General features: G+C 41.6%; 1 protein-coding gene across 3 annotated transcripts in view; it reads left to right on the top strand.

The window, feature by feature from the left end:
- The window catches only part of LCP2 (lymphocyte cytosolic protein 2), a 42,252-nt gene that overhangs the window by 24,126 nt on the left and 912 nt on the right, over nucleotides 1-17,214 (top strand). The window contains exons 9-19 of one of the 3 annotated variants that reach the window (XM_057491670.1): nucleotides 1,127-1,193; nucleotides 1,296-1,379; nucleotides 3,957-3,982; nucleotides 4,087-4,106; nucleotides 4,212-4,319; nucleotides 5,680-5,723; nucleotides 8,606-8,735; nucleotides 10,171-10,220; nucleotides 13,408-13,502; nucleotides 14,101-14,178; nucleotides 15,675-15,830. In XM_057491670.1, coding sequence (XP_057347653.1) covers nucleotides 1,127-1,193; nucleotides 1,296-1,379; nucleotides 3,957-3,982; nucleotides 4,087-4,106; nucleotides 4,212-4,319; nucleotides 5,680-5,723; nucleotides 8,606-8,735; nucleotides 10,171-10,220; nucleotides 13,408-13,502; nucleotides 14,101-14,178; nucleotides 15,675-15,830 — 858 coding nt within the window. Of the gene's footprint in view, nucleotides 1-1,123; nucleotides 1,194-1,295; nucleotides 1,406-3,956; nucleotides 3,983-4,086; nucleotides 4,107-4,211; nucleotides 4,320-5,679; nucleotides 5,724-8,605; nucleotides 8,736-10,170; nucleotides 10,221-13,407; nucleotides 13,503-14,100; nucleotides 14,179-15,674; nucleotides 15,831-17,214 lie in introns of all 3 variants that reach the window. The other 2 variants (XM_057491659.1, XM_057491667.1) reach the window with 2 other exon arrangements.

Here is a 17,214-nt window from a genome sequence, read left to right as displayed (position 1 = left end):
AAACCCCCTTTCGTCTGAACTCAAGCTTACAGTCCCAGGTCCCACTTGTCTAATTAAGTACCCAAAGACACCTCAAGAAGTTCAGGTTAAGGGGTCAATAGCTGGAAATGTGCTCTCTTCATAAGGAACCTGCGCACTTTCATAGTATTGGCAAATGCTAAAGCGTCAGGGCTAGAGGGAGGGCGAGGACATATTTTCCCACAAGCTCAAAATCCAGAGCACACCAGTTAGGACCTCTCATCTGAGAACAGGTGGCTCCCTCCTGCTTGTGCACTTTTCTTGCAAAGGGGGCTCATGGAGCTGAATTTATATACAGATGAATTTTGCTTTTCGAATCTGAAAGCCTTCACCTCCACAATGGGGATGCAGAATTCACTCATTCAATCAACCGATATTTAGGAGGAGCTACTGTGTGCCTAGCAGTGTTCTAGCTGCCAGGAATAGAGTATGAACAAGACAAATAAGGTCCCTGCTTTTATAAAGTTTCAATTTTGGTTAGGGGCATTGGGGGAGACATAATCAACATGGAAACAGATGTATAAACAGATATGAGTAATACCGTGTGGTTAGGAGACAGAAAACCAGGTAACTTGATCATGGGTGTGAGGTGATACTGAGACAGGCAGAAGGAGCCAATCATGGCAAGAGCTGGGAAAAGAACATTCCAGAGAGAAACATAAGTACAGAGAAGCCAAAGAGGTTATGAGCTTGAGATTTTACAGGAAGTGCAAGAAGGCACTTAGAGTGGGAGCCTGGTGGGCACTAGAGAGAGGAGCCTAAGAAGGGGCTGGAGTTGTAGACAGGGCCAGCTCAGACAGGGCCTGGCAGGCCATTGTGAGTTTCTACTGTGCTCCTAATGTGACAGGAGCCACCAAAGGGCTTGGCAGGGGAGTGACATGCTCACCCCCACTGCCATGCAGAAAATATCTGGCTTATATGAAAAAGTACAAAGCAGGGAGCTCAGAGAAGAGGCTATCGTTCAGGTGAGAAATGGAGATGTATGTTGGTGGGTGGAACACAGAGATGGAGAAAAGTGAGCAGATTTAGACATGTTTGGGGAGAGAAAGCCACCAGGACTTACTGTATGCTAGCAATGAATCCTAACATTTGGATCTTTTTAAAGCAGCCACTACCCCCACCCCAGCCCAACCATGAAGAGCCTAGCAGAAGCAGAAACCACAAAACAGCAAAGCGTAAGTACAGGGACTGCCCTCTCTTGCCCACCAGGCCAACCATACCCCACCCCCAGCCAACTGCTTTCTTCCTTTAACTGACTTCAGTCTTTTGCCTTCCAGTGCCTGCTCCTTCAATAGACAGAAGCACAAAACCTCCCCTCGATCGTTCATTGGCCCCATTTGACAGAGAGCCCTTCACAGTAGGTTGGTATCATTCTATTTGTTGCATAGTAATGATGGCCAGTATTTACAGCATGCTTACCAACTGCTTTTCATATGTATGGTGTTACTTAACTATCACCATAATGCTGTGAAGTGGGGACTATTAGAATCATCCTCATTTTACAGATGAGGAAACTGAAGCATAGAAAGCTAACTTCCCAAGATCACTCAGCTACTAAGTGATGAGGGTAGAGACCCAAACCCAGATCAGGCTAATGGCAGGGCTCCTGCTTTGAGCCCGGTGCTGGGCCTGCTTCTCCAGAGGTGTGATTTGTGTCCACAAACCTCACTGTCCTCCTAACGGATGACGTGGAGGCAGATGAAAGAACTGGGCTAAGAGGCAAGAGCTCTGCGACAGCTGTTGTCAGGGGCCACCACTGCTACTTAGCAGCTCACTAACCACAGTGTTGAGACTTTTTCAGAGCTGTCTCCTCATTATAAGGTGGGTTTTCGGTAAGGAGAAAATGTTTCTTAAAACTCTATTGCTATTCAAATGTCAGGGTTTTTTGTACATGTGCGGTTAACCACACTGTGGATATACTACAATTCCTTTCCCCCAGAATTGACCCATAATGCTTTTGGATTGTAGCTAGCTCTCATAAAGCTACTTTGAATTCAATTCTAAAACTTAGCTACCATTTATTGAGCACCTACCTACTCTGGGGCAAGTGTTTACCTACCACAAATAGTTTACCTACATTATCTCTAATTCTCACACCAACCCAACAAAGGGGATGGATTATTATCTCCACTTTGCAGACAATGAAACTGAGGCTCAGAGAGGTCGAATAATTTCCTCAAATTTGCATAAGTAGGTGCAGGATTTGAGCCCATGTCTTTCTGACTTCAAAGTGGGTGCTCATGGCCCCCACATCATGCTGCAGTTGGAGACCCTGGATTTTCCTTGCTCTGGGCTAGGGAATTATGGAGAAGCAGCCCTAAGCTTTAGGAAATAAGAAGCCCAGATTCCCTTAACTAAACACAGAGGGAGGCATTCAGCTTTTTGTGGCCTCAGTCTCTTCTTCTGCCTGCAAAATGGCTTTCAGTTCTCAGCTTTGAGGCTCCTGCTTGCTGCTGTTTCCCTGAACTACATCGCAGCTCTGATGACTCATGCCAATCTATGTTGGCTGTTTGAGTTGAGAATGGTCTGCTGCAGAAGGCAGTGCAAGTTGTGTGAAAATGAAGACAGAGATATTCAACTTCAGACTACCACCATGAGTCAAAGCATCAGACAAGTGGACTATTGACATCAGATCATTCAGATCTACCCCTGAATTACTTTTATTACATTGAAGACATAGTCCATGATGTTTTGGGAGAACCAACCTCTTACAATGCTCAGACTTTTTATGTGCTCAGGAGACTGTTTATGTGTCTAGAAAATATACATAAATCAGCAGATTTTTCAAAAGAAAATCTGTTCAAGCCAAAGGATATAAATCAAAGTTTTCTGGGTATGTTTATAAATTAGGGTTCCACCCAAACCAAAGTTTTATGAATAATAAATATTTTTTATACCACCAAACCTCTCTCACTAAGCAGTGAGCTCTTCACAGTGGGACAAGGTTCTTAGGATCTATCATGGGCTTGCATGTTCTCAGTCTTTAAAGAATAATATCATGTTGTGAAAACACAACTCCAGACAGATCACATCATCACTCACCTTAGGGTGTTCACTGTACTGGGATGGAGGGAAAAAGAGGAAATATCTAACAATTGCTGGTGCTCATGGATCATGTGTCTGACCCTGCATATAAATTGTCACCTGGTCCTTACAGCAAACCTATACAGTTCTAACCTATAATCTGCATTTGACAGATGAGGATATTGAGACTCAAAGACCTTAAATAACTTGCTAAAGGTCATGCAGGATTTGCTTCTAGACCTGGTTGAATCCGGTTAAGTAATATTATTACATTGAAGACATAGACCATATCTACTCTAGGGGACTTCAGACAATAAAAAATAAATTGCTTTGGATAACTTTGCAATGCAGAGTTCTCAGGTAAACAAGAGGAAAAAAAGAAAAGCCCAACAAAAATCAAAACAAAACAATTTGCCACCCACCAGGAGAATTTCCTAAAACCTTGTCTCCCAAGTAAAAATTTTTTCCAGAAACTAAGTGTAATATGTTACATAATGTTAAGTGTACAACAGGATTGGAGGAAAATTAATCCATTACAAATGAGTTTATATTAGATACAGAAATAAACTTAAGCTGTACAAAGAAACTCTTGGTCAGTGAAAGAGGTATGAAATCCCAAGAAGACATTATCCACTAATAAAATAAAATGGTGAAAAGAAGCCCAGAATCCACAATGCTGCTTTTGTGCACAGCACTGTGTGGCCATGGGCAAGTCACTTAATTTCTCTGAGTCTGTAAAGTTAGGTGCTCAATAAAGGACCCCCAAGTCCCAAAGTCTGTGATTCTTCAATGCTTAAATCCAACCAGCCTTCTTAGGGGCTTGGATGCACAGTTTCATCAAACTATTTTAATACTTTTGTGCTTAGCTGATATAGTCTGGAATGAAAGGCTTATCTGCTGTTTATCATTGACAGGAAAGAAACCGGCATTTTCTGACAAGGTAAGTTGTTTCTCTGTTGTTTGTTTTTGTTTTTGTTTTGTATCTTGTCTGTATTCTTCAAAAAGTGCTGAGGACAGTCACATATCATCCCTCTTGTTTTGCAGCCCTCCACCCCAGCAGGAAGGTAAGAGGCTCTCTTGCATCTGTGTGAGGGTGCCCCACATATGCTGTAGAATTCTACTGCCGCAGTTAAGCTTATTTCTCACACATCCTTCTTTCAACTCTGCAGGCCTCTTGGGGAGCATTTACCCAAAATACAAAAGCTTCCTTTACCACCTACCATGGAAAGGCATGACAGAAGTAGTCCGCTGCCAGGGAAGAAACCACCGGTGCCAAAGTAACTATCTTCCAGGTTTTGAGCCTGTCATTCAGAGCGGGTGATCTGAACAACCTGCTAAGTATTCGCTCTACATGGGACCTGAAAATCATGGGCGTTCTGGGGGAGCAGTGGGCCCATTTTGCTACTGTGGCTTGAAGAGTGTTCAGGCTCCTAAGGTCAGATGTAAAGCACCTGGGACCCTTTGAAGACCATAGCAATCAAGCAAAGAAAGGAGTAGAGAGATGTTTAATCAGGAGCAGAGGAATGACTGCTGTCCTCAACCAGTCAAATCTGTGGTTGCATTTTCCTTCTGTCTCAGTGCATTGGGAGCACACCTTCCATATTACTCTTCAATACAGGTAGCGGGGAGGAAATAACTGGGGGAGGCTTTTAGGTCACTGTAAATGTCTTCCTCACTGTTCAACCACATTTTGTAATGGTAGAACCCTGAGGTCTCCTCTAATATTTCTAACTTTACTGTAAAGTCTTTTGGGGCCTATTTACTAAATGGCACGTTATGTATTTGGGGTCAGGGCCAGCCCCACTACTTACTAAGGACATCAGCAAGGCTTCTGTTCATCTCGTCTATGTAATCAGGATGCATAACTGTGGCCTCTGCTTGGCTAATGTGAGGCCAGGGATGGGGTGTGCCAAAAAACCCACAGTAATTGAGTTAATATTTTAATGTGATATTTTTAAAAAATCAAAATGAATGCAAAAAAATATACTGAACAAAATATCAACATTTTAAAATAAACACGGATGTGATGATGACCCCTAAAGCATCCAAAGATAGGACATGTTCAACAAATTGCCCTTCTCGGTCCTTCTCTCTAAGGAGAGCATGATACAGGCCCAGGCGTACAGCTGCCTGCCACAGCTCTAAGGCAGCTGTCACCAAATCTGTTTGACTGGTTCCTGCATCTGGAGGAAGTCCCAAAACAGCCGTATTTTCCAGCTGTCTTCTTTTACCCAAAGGGTGAGCCTTGAGATAGCTGTTTTAAACCATCAGCAAAGGAGAATTACCTAAAATGTTTTTGTTTGCTTCGAGAAATATCTACTCAGTGAAATTTAATAGCTACTAAAGAGTTAGTTTGCTGACTAAACCTTTTTTTTATATGCAATTATTTGCCGCAGTAGCTAAACAGAATCAAGGCTTGCCTAGCTCAGCTCGCAGTAATGACAGAACATTGAGTCACCAAATCTCCCTTCCATTCCCTCTCCCTGCTTTTCTGTTGGGGTTTTTGCTTTGCATTTTATCACAGTTCAGTGGGTTTGATTTCTCCTTATTAGATTAAATGAAACTATCTGTATTCTGAGGCTGGCTCTTTGCAACTCTTCATGCTCTGTTCTTTGTCTGCACCCTAATTCATTTCAGGCATGGATGGGGACCAGACAGAAGAGAGAATGTAAGTACAAAATGTCATTTGATGAATGCTTGGCATAGGGAAAACCTGTGGAAGGCTCCATGGAGGTTTTGGCTATATCTGTCTCAGCCTTCACTAAGTCCAGCATGAGAGTAAGGCCCCCACACAGTAGGTTCTTGAATTCTGGTACCTGTTAGGGCCCCCACTTTCCCTCCTACCCACCGTGCCAAATTGCTTAGCTCTTGTCCCTGTGAGAGCTCCCAGGGTGGCTGGGTTAACTGCAGCCCCATTACCAGGTGGGAATTAGCAGGGGAAGGGGCAATGGGTAGAAGGAAGGATAAAGTGAAGGATGCCCAAGAGTCTGGCCTCACAGCAAAGTTTCCAAGGCCTCTGTTTTCATTTGAATACCTCCACTATCTGAAAAGGAGGGGGAAAAGGGTTTATTGAATGTCTACTATATGCATGTTGCCACACGAGCTAGTTTTGGGTGACCAGTTTTTTGCCTGGGACTTTCCCAGTTTTAGCAATGAAAGTTCCATGTTCCAGGAACCCCATCAGTTTCAGGCAAACCAGGACAAGGACAGTTGGTCACCCCAGCTTTACACATGCTTTGCACTTAATGATCCTATGAGGAATCATTGTTTCTCTTTTACTGAGAGGAAATTGAACCTCAGAAGGGGTAGGCTACTCATTACAAACGGCACAGCTAGAAAAGTAGCAAGTCTCAGAATGCAGATCAGAGTTCCTCTTTACGGTAAGCCCTCTGAAGGCCATCACACCCCTCCTCCTGTTCGAGGGCTTAGCTCATAAGTACCTGCTGTTTTGTAGCTCTGTGCTAGATGCTGTGCTTGTTCAGATGAAGTGCTCAGACATGATGGAGACAGACAAACCCACATCCAATGTGCTGAAGAGCATATGGTCATGGGGTGAGCTACAGAGGCAAAGGGAAAGAATGACCTATGGGGGTAGAGGAACCAGGGCTGATTTCTTAGAGGTGAGATTTGTGATGGTCATTGAATGATGGGGAGGTCACAAAACAGAGTCACCCTAAGGTGCATTCCAGCCTCAGAAAGGTCCTGGGCAAAGGCAGGTGGGTGCCAGTGCCCATCAAGCCTGTGGAGACAGCAAGGGTAGCAGCTTGCCCACAGAGTTATAGGGGCAAGGAGGAGGTAAGGTTGAAAGCCAGGGTAGCATCACATTCCTAAGGCTATGGTAGGGTTGAGGCTCATGCCATGAGAATCTAGGAGTCGTATGTTCTTAAGCCAGAGGGGACAAGACAGGTTTGCAACAGCGTGGAAAAGAAATTTCATTATGGGGATTCCCTGAGCCCATATGCTTGTATTTATACAGCCCTTTGCTAAGACTCGCAGTTGGTCAGTTGGAATGAATGATTCCAGCTGTGATCCTTCTTGCCTTGTCTCAGTGGTAGAACCCACAACAGCTAACTTTTGCTAAGCACAGCACATACACCAGTCACATGTAATAACTAATTTAACCCTTGCAATGTTCCAAGGAAGGTGCTTTTTAATCACCAAGGTGCCGGTGCAACAAAACAAGTCCAAGTTGGCAGCCCTGTCTGCTAGTCAATGGCAAAATCATTCTTGCCTCTCTGAATATCATTTCTCATCTGAGACATAGAGCAAATAACCTGTCCCTTGTTTCACAAGGTTGCCATAGAGATAAATATGCTGAGTGATGTAGCCATGCCTTGTAAACCACATTATAAATAAGTAAAGTGGGATTGCTTTTAAGAGGAATGGCCATTGCAAAGCTGAGCCCAGGAAAGACTTGAGCTTTGAGTCTGACAGATGAGGTGTAGAGTTCATTTCTGCAATCCCGGGCAAGTTAAGAATTCTTCTGGGGCCACATGTTTCCATTTGTAAAATGAGGATGTTAAATTCTTGAAGTGTTGCTAGGAGAATTGGATGAAATAGTGTATATGAATCTGTGGGGCACATAGTAGGTATTGTCATCATTATTACATCTTTGGGCCCTTTTAGGCATCACAGAACCTATTTTATGCTAAGTATATACAGAGTGTCTCAGATTGGAGTGTCCTTAGATGTTATTTGTATTAAGAAATCATAAACCACTTAGCAAATTCTACCGTTCTCTACAAAATATTTATTATGGAGACATACAACTGCCAAAGAAACAGAGGCATTTATATGATGGAGTAATACAATTCTTTTTTTAGGAGCTATGTTTTGATGATAGGTTAATATCCTTTTTTTTCTTCCCCTTACCAGGATGAAGACGATGGTATGTTCATAAAAGCTTTCTTATAACATATTACTTAACTTTTTGCTCAGGCATTCAAATGGAATTATTTAGTATAGAAACCCCATAGAATCAATTATAATTATTAAATTAATATTAAGTAGACATATCATTTGGCATACTGTATAACTATAATAAAATGGAATTAATCAGCTGGGTTACCAAGAGAACTGTTAAGTTCATGCATAACAGTGCAAACTCCTTAATAGTATAGTAAAATTTTAAATTATATGTAAAGTTTTATAGAAAATTCCTAATATTTATGCTAACACATGTGGGTAAAAGATCACTAACTGTGAATGAATGAAATAGCACATTTGGCTTTCATAAAACAAAACTGTGAATCATTTCTGAAATTCAAATGGTTTCCAATTGACAATTTTCTGCCAAGTTAGCATTTCAAAAATGGAAAAATAAAATTAATGTGTCTTATAGAGAATGATATAGAATGGCAGCACTTTAAAATGTATTTAAAATTGTCTTGAAAAACCTTGGGGTGGGACCCCATCCTACCATTTCCTAACTATAGTTGATCTTTTGGACTTTTGCATATCCCTTTAGACTAGCTATTTCTAACTAGGGAGCAGTTCTGGAATGTTCTTATGACACTGGGATCTTGACAACCTGACTTATTTTTTTTACCCCCACCCAACCCAGGGCATCAGAGACCTTTGCCCCAGCCAGCACTGCTGTCCATGAGCTCTAATACTTTCCCTTCAAGATCTACCAAGCCATCACCCAAGCACTCCCTCCCATTGTCTCACACTCCTGGAGCATTCTCAGAAAGGTCTGTGGAGCAGTCATTCGGTTCTAACTTAACACAATGTCTGGGTCTACTGAGACTGAGCTGATGTCAGTGGGTTGAGGAAGAAAGAAATGAGCCAGTGGTAGTATGGTCAGAACATCTGGGGTCTTAAGAAGCAAAACCAAGCTGAGCATAAAGAACCACAATTGTTAATCCGCTGCCATCCTCTGCGTCTCTGTGGTCGTGGCTGAGGGAGTGCAGAACCGACTGCCCCCTGGTCAGCCCGGTCGGAAAGGACCCGTTGGCAGCTAACGGGAAATGTTTTCACTTTGTGAGTTAAAACAAACAAACACTCAAGAAACCCTCTTAATCTAAGTACTTGGAGTTCATCCTGATCTTGGATGGGAGGACCAAGAAAGTGTACCTTGAACTGAGCAGACGCCAATATTCACTGCGTGGTCTCTGTCTCTAGCAGGTCTGCTTTCTCAATAGGACTAGTGTTTCCTCAGGGCCCAGTCAGAGGCAGAGGCAAAAACAGGACAAAGACTCAGGCCAGTTCTCCCTAGACAAGCCCCCAGGCTGCCCCCTAGTGTCCTCCATGGCATCTAGCCCTTTGGGTTCACCCTGTCCTTTACTTAGGAAAGGGAAAGGCCCAGTCCCCTCCCTAAATACAGTAGAAAACTCAACAACCAGCATGACCCCTCCACCCCCGCCAGATATCTGGGAGGATTCTGTTTTTTTCATTTTCTCTGTGTGCCTCTTGCTCTGGGTTTCTGCTTACTTCTTGTTCTTCCAGCTGCCAGTTCTCAGGCTGCTGTATCTACACTGGGCCCTGGTCCTGTCCTTCATTCTTGCTAAATACCAGTCAGTAAGACTGCTGAACTGAGCAGACTTTGGGGCTAATGGGTGGGGGAACTGCTGCTCAGCATGGAGCAGACAGCACTTCAGGGCCCCCACGGTCCTCCCTCCCAACCCCAGTCCCTATAGACGCTGCTCCTGTCTGCTGCAGCACCACCCAGCTCTCTGTGGGTTTCTTGCCCGCCCTACCCTCCTCATGGACCATTAGGCCCTGGGGACTCACTATTCCCAAACAATATGCCCATTTATATATTTTCCTAACCTAAAGAGAAATTCTCTCCCACAAAGAGAACTCTGTGGTTCTTCAAACTCAGAGGCCTTAAACTGCAACCAACTTTCAAAAATACCTTTTAAATCCCCTTTACATAGTGTTTTGCTGTTTCTGGTGTTTTGGCTTGTGAAGCCTGTCAGACTTGAGGGTTTGGGTCCGTCTTGGGACAGTAGTAAAGTATGTTCTGGGGGTTCCTTCACTTTGCCTAGCTCCCATGGGTTCAGGGAGCAGATGGGAAGAAATAACAAAGGAAGCAGCATTTGCAGTCTGGCTTCCCTAACCTGGTCGGCCCATCTGGCCCCTATACCCAACCCCACTTAAAATCCACTGTTTTCTCTGTCTCCACAGTAACAGTAGCTTTCCACAGAGTGCCTCCCTGCCTTCATACTTCTCTCAAGGTTTGTACTCTGCGCTCTAGGACCTACTCCAGGCAACACGCCTTCCCGACTGGATTACCAACTGTCCCTAAGTCTTTTGGGAAAGGTTTTGTTGATTCCTAAAAGCAACTGACTTACTTATTCAGCACTTAATTTAGTTTCTGCAGTGTGTCAAGGGCTGTTGTAATGACAGGATACTACCTAAAACACCACACACACACACACACACACACACACACACACACACACACACACACGTACACACACCCTCCTCAGGCAGCCTGGGTCTTTATCTTCCCACACAGAGCTTTTCCTCCCTGCTATTTTTATATGGTGCTCAGAATTACGCTTGGCTTTCTCTGTAGTTTTAGGTTTATATAAGGAATCTATCCTTGAGTTGCAAGTTGAGGACAATGTTTAAAATACAGATTAAGAGACCCCCAACCCCCAAGATTCTGATTGAGTAAATAAGCTGAGTGAGGACCTATAATTTTTAAGACCTCTGGGTGCCCATAATAAGTGCTTGCTGAGAGTATTTTCAAACTTTAATGTGCCTATAGATTACCTGGGATTTGGGTTAAAATATAGATTCTGAATCAGTGTGGCAGGGTGGGGCCTGAGCTACTGCATTTCCAGTAAGTTCCCACATGATGGTGACACTGTTGGTCCAAGGGTCACTTTGAGTAGCAACAAAGGTCTCTAGTAGGACTAGATAGTGTTTATTTTATCCTTAAAAACTTTCAAGTGACTGGCACATGTTTAGCTTTGTTTAAAATGTTTGTTGAATGACTGTCTAATAACTATGGAATGGTTTTTTTCCTATATGGTTAAAAATAAACAGATTTTTTCTCATGTCAGGAAACTGGCCTAGTTTTGCCAGATTTTCTGATTTTTTTCAATCAAAACTGGAAATATGGCTTTTAATGTGAAATTACCTGTTTCTTAAAGGTTGATTTAAAATTTTTAAAAATGCTGTGAGGAACAAACAAAACACTCTCATTTGCAGTCATGGTACACGTGCAGGAACACCCATGTATGTTATAAATAGAAAACTATGTTTTTTTACTAAGTTTGAATTACTGCTTGAGTAAGCATTTTTTTTCAGGAGTACATCTATTACATTCAGTTGGCTACTTCATCCCACATATGTGTGAGATTCCACTGCTGACACCAATGAAATGCACTAAGTTTTCAATGTTTCCTAAGCATTTGAGGGTTTAGGGTCCATATTCACTATATAGTTTCCACAGTTCCCTCCATATCCCTCAATTTTCCACAGTGTCCACAACTCACTGTGCTTTGTGAACCCACATTGTGCTACTTAACAGCCCCTGCAGACATCTGAGCTCCAGACACTTAACTCTTGCAATATTTCCCAAAGTAAGTTCCATAGACCCCTAGTTTTATGGACTGGTGATGGAGACTATTAATATACATAGTTGGATAATTATTTTTTGGAATACTACCTTAATCAAAATTGATCCTTTTTCCCCTAAAACTATCAAGCCACCTGGTCGTCAGTTCTCTCTACTGGTTGCTCCAGTGTCAGAAAGATAAAGGGTATGCTGTGTATTGTCCAAAAACCTGTCCCAGCTTCCCTGAAGATCTAGATATTAAGGATGGTAGCTGACTGCAATAAAAAGTAGAATATTATCTGTCATGAGTACTGACTTTATGGTGCTGGTCTGCAGGTACAGAAGCAAAAAAGAATAATTCCTCAATTCTAAAACAGCCATTCAGAATAGGCCTTGGTTATATTACTTTCCTATATGGTTAGATTTCATTCATTCAACAAACATTATAAAAGTGCGTGCTGTGTTGGACTGCAAAGATGGCGATAGAGAAGGCCTGTTCAGGCACTAGGAGCCGTAAGGAAGATCAGCCGCTCCGGCCAGCCTGATCTGCTTATTTAGAAACAGAGAATGCCATCTTAAATAATCTTGGTGACAGGGCTCAGGGGACCTCAGCCTTTCCCAAGTAACTCTCTTCTCCCAGTGGAATGGACCAGGTAGTTTGCCATTTGTGGTGTACGGTAGGTTGAGTGACAACCCTGGGGCAGAATCAGCTGCAGTGCTTGTTAAATGCAGATTCCTGAGTCTGGGTGTTTCAGAGTCCCCAAGGATTCTTACTTGGCAGAGTAATGTTTGGGAACCACAGGATCAAGTCAAGGCCCTGCCACTAAGAGCACGTGATTTTAGATTCTCTGAGCCTTTGTTTCCTCATATTCCAACAGAGGTAACACCCACCTTGTGGGGTTGCTGTGAGGATTAAAGGCAGCCTACACGGATGCCTAACTGAAGGTCTGGACAGAAGAGTGCTGAATAAACACTTGTTGAATAAACAAATGAATGATTCATGAATAATTAGAAGAACATTCAACTCAGAATTTTTCAGTTCTTAACAGCTGTTCTGGCACACAGGAAACAGCCTTGGCAATTACAAATCAACACAATCAAACCTTTCCGGGGCTTAGGAAAGGCATTCTTGGAAAGTGTTAGGGAACTGTTGACAAGAAAAAGAAGTGTTAGAGAACTGAGTCCCAAGTGCTGGTTAGTAGGGTCTTCTATGCAAACTGAATAGTTCTACCTCTTTCAGAAATTTGGTAAAGAACAGTAGGTAGCAAACGCTGGTTCCAAAAGCTAGCAATATTCTTGAGGTGATCTCACTATGTCTTGGGTAATTTACATTTCTTTTTGTAATAAACGAGAACATAATTATCTTTATAATTGCACTGTCATCACATCAGTGATTGGGAATCCATTCTGGGTATGCAGGAGTCATGGAAGATCTCTCTCTTGAATATTCTTTTTGAGGATCACAGCAAAATGACTGTGACTTTTTCATCAATGGATCTGTTATGGAGGGGACAAGGACCCAGGAGAACAAACTCTACCTGTAAACCTGTAACAGTTTGTTCTCCTGGGTTCTTGTCCCTGCTGTAACAGATCTAGTTCCTTTATATTATGTAACATGTACATTTAATAAATCACTCAAATTTGTGGTACTGCTCTCAAAATTTCACTGGTATGGGTAAAGAATAATGTCTGAGCAGCCCTTATGGTTTTGAACAGGCGAAAATTATTTTTGAAACTATGGTTTCTTGAAATGTTAATTGTTGGGGACAATTGCAAGGGCATTTTGTGGGGAAAATATGTCATGACAGAACTGAAAAATAGCCATTAACTTACAAAATGCTCTACTTTTGAAGGGCCTAGCAACAGAACATCTCCCAGACCTGAAGGCAGGAACTTTTCTTTGCCAGTTCCAAACAAACCCCGGCCAGCATCCCCTGGGGAAGAAGAGGTAATAAAACATGTTTTAATTTTATTTTACTTTTTCCCAGCAAATGAATCATCAGAAACTCCCACTGAATACTATTATCTTCTATTAGCCTTATTTTTTTTAGTGAAAAAATTAAAGGGAGGATCCAGATGAAAAATAATGTCATTTTTCCTTAGTGTTCTTTCAAAGTCTTCCAATGGCAAATGTGCGTTTTGCATTTAACAAGAAAATAATTCTAGTTTTCATTTGTTTTCTAGCTTATGACCTTGAAAATGTCACTTAACTTCATTAACTCAGGTTTTTCATTAAGTATATTATTATACTGAACTGAATAAATTATTACATCTTTATCTTTCTTGATTAGAGGTTCCATTATATATGGAATGCTTATTCACAGCTACCTTTATCTTTGAACTGGTGTCATGATAAAAAGTTGTTCAAGCAAAATAGCTTCTCTTTAGCCCACCTAAATGGTTCTATATTCAAATTAAGAAGACAAATGTTTCAAACCTCATAGAATTAAGGGGATAATTTATGAAAATGATTACTTGCAGGCTTTTCTTTTCACTTCCATATGTAACTGCAAAATGTATTCAGTTTTAAAAATTTACCTTTTCAGAATTCATTAAATGAAGAGTGGTATGTTTCTTATATTACTCGACCAGAGGCAGAAGCTGCTCTTAGAAAGATAAACCAGGTACTGTGCTAAAGTTTATTTTTAAGTGGTTATAAATACGCATGGAAGGAGGAAAAGGGACTGACTTTTACTGAATGCCAATTACGGGGTTAGGAATTCTGCCACATGCTGTTCATGCTGCAATACCGAGGGGACCCATTAGTGCCAGCTTTACATCTACCAGCATGCATGGCAGTGATTCCTTGGATCCTGGGTATGATCTAAATTAAGGCAGTCATTTGGCTGGCAGAATCTTAGGAGATTTTATTAACAAGAGGGCCTGTCTTGTTATAGGAATCTTACAGGGTCAAAAGGAGACTCTTTCTCCCCAAATTTCCAGCCTCTTACCAGTTCTGTCTTCCTCTCAATACACATGTTGCCATCCACATGGATGTGAAGGGGCCCATATCAGAGAGAGAGATAGCAGCAACATTTTTGCCTCTCCCCTAGAAATTTCTCGCTGTCTTTAACCAGATTTCCTGCGGTCCAGTGCTGCATCTTAACTTTAAATCTACATTTAAGAGAGGGGAAAGCAAAGATCCTTAATCTTTCACATCTCAAGTCTACAACAGTAGTTCTCAACCTTAGGTGCAAACTTAAATTAGCTGGGGAGCTTTATAAAATTCTGATTCTTGGGTCTTACTTGGAGTGATTCTAACTTAACTAGTTGGGGTGCTATGTGGGCGCCCTGGGCATCTTCAAAACTCCAGATCCTAACGTCAAGCCAAGTCTGTAATCACTGATCCACAGGTACATTTGTTCAACAGATATGTTTTGACTGGAATTTACTCAATTAACATGGAATAAAAAGAACAAAGGAAATCCATTATTTCAGATTGATGGCTATTTAAAGCAATGGAGGAGGGGGTGGTTTAAAAGCATGGAGCCTTGCTAATGCTACTTTAATATTAGATATTTATAGCATTAATATTATATAACAATAATTTAAGTAATGAAATTTTAAAGAGCAGTACAAATCACATTATTTTAGTAAATACCAGAATAAAAGGGTGATAGCACAAATGGACCACATTTGATTTTGTTCAGTTGTTTGATGATGGGCCAGTCTTGCTAGAGAGAACAAGGTTTTAAAACAGGTGAGTTTAATAGGCATTGGGATGTTTTCTGAGTCTCACTGTAGAAAGAAAGAGTTAGGGAATTAACTTTCAGGAGTATGATGAAACATCTTCAGTAAACCAATAAAGTCCTTATTTTGCCCGGCTCTGTGTTCACTCAACCACCAATTATTTGTTTTATTACTGAAAAAGGGATTCCTTTTTCATTAAGTGGCTTGAAAGAGGTCGCTGAAAATTGTAAATTTGTCCGACACAATTCCTGCTGCCTCTTTCTTGACCACCAAGAAATCCGTGACAAGACACAGTGGCTGTTTGGGGAGCTAAATGTTCACTCCTTGTCAACTGGTAGGTTTCCAGATCCCTGGAGGCTTAGCTACTGTTTTTACAGGCAACAGTATTGACTTTCACTGCTCCCATAATAACCAGAATTTATCCTTTTAGGATGGCACTTTTCTAGTTAGAGACAGCTCTAAAAAGACAATAACCAATCCGTATGTCCTCATGGTGTTGTACAAAGATAAAGTTTACAACATCCAGATCCGCTACCAGGAGGAAAGCCAAGTTTACTTGTTGGGAACTGGACTCCGAGGGAAAGAGGTAAGGACATCTAGTGGCAAAATCTCCCCAGATTCTCTATTTGTGCCTCTCTGCATACATGCCTACGTAGAACTTTGCTGTAATATTTTTTGGGAGTCTGTTCTGTATGTCAGCTTCAGAGTTAATTCACATTGGGGAAGTCCTTCATTTACTGGAAGGAAATACAGGAAATGTTAACAGTTGCTACCACTGCCACAGAATATTTCTTATGTGTCTTATTCCAAATAGTCTAAAATCATATGAATAACTTCTAAAATTTTTAGAAGTTACATTTAAATTAAAAAAAAATCCAGTTAGATGGTGTCAAAGGTAAGCCCCTTCAACATACACTTCTATGACATAATTTTAAATATTGCAGCATTTTATGAAGATGTATCTTAAATTGTCATCTAGAAAAGGAAAAAAAATAGAATTATTGTTGTGGTGATTATTTAGACATGTTGGCTCATTTCTTACTTGCCAAAGAAATTTTCATCTGTTCACCCAGTGTTAATGCTAGCCACTTTTTGGTGGTAATGAGAACTAGTAATCAAAGAAAGCCTGCTTTTTGTAAAGGAAACTAATAGCTAAACTCAATGTTCAAACACGTTCTTTAAGTTGAGGATTTTAGGAGAATCAGCCAAATCAAGCATTTCCAGAATGAGAAACAACTCACCCATTTCTTCCACCTCACTCCACAAATTTTTAAGTTCTGATCATGTAAATAAGTAGAAAAAAACACACGGTTTTGGTCAAATTTTTGAGTCACTGGGTTCAGTGTGGATAGAGCTGCATAGTCCCATGGAAGCAGAGATGTGTGCCCCCCAGGATCTCTGTTATCTAGTGTGGAAATGCACAGGTACACCACACAGTGCAGCTGCTCTGGATGGAGGCCGGAGTAGTCTTTAAGGAAATGCAGAACCCTGTCTGGGGGTACTTGGGTGACTTTGATCCATGTCTAGAAGGACGGATGGGGTTTTCCCCAGCCTGGCCATCAGGGATAGGGTGATCCAGGCAATGGATGCAAAGGCTCGGCTGCAGAGCCACTGCGAGTGTGGAGGTGGCAATGGGGACCCAGCAGAGAAACTGTGAAAGAACTATTGTGCCATGCTACAGATATCGGCTCCAGACACAGGGGTGCTGGCTGACCTCCTGACTCCTTATGCATTCTCACACTGTTGTTGGTGAATAAGGGTGAAGTAAGGATAAAGAAACCAAAACCAAACCCACAAATAGAGCAAGGGTACAAATCCTAAGGCAAGGGTACTATAATTAGACCCCCTATATCTAATTTATGTCACCCCCATCAAGTTAAGAAAACATATGTGTGTATTACCTATAGATACATACATATATATATATATATATACTTTTTGTCTTTTGTCTATGATTTGTGAAAGAATTA

This window comes from Manis pentadactyla, chromosome 2 (genome assembly GCF_030020395.1).
Source record: "Manis pentadactyla isolate mManPen7 chromosome 2, mManPen7.hap1, whole genome shotgun sequence".
Taxonomy (NCBI): Eukaryota; Metazoa; Chordata; class Mammalia; order Pholidota; family Manidae; genus Manis; species Manis pentadactyla.
Note: the sequence above shows the minus strand (reverse complement) of the source record. Positions and strands in the feature narration are given on the sequence as shown.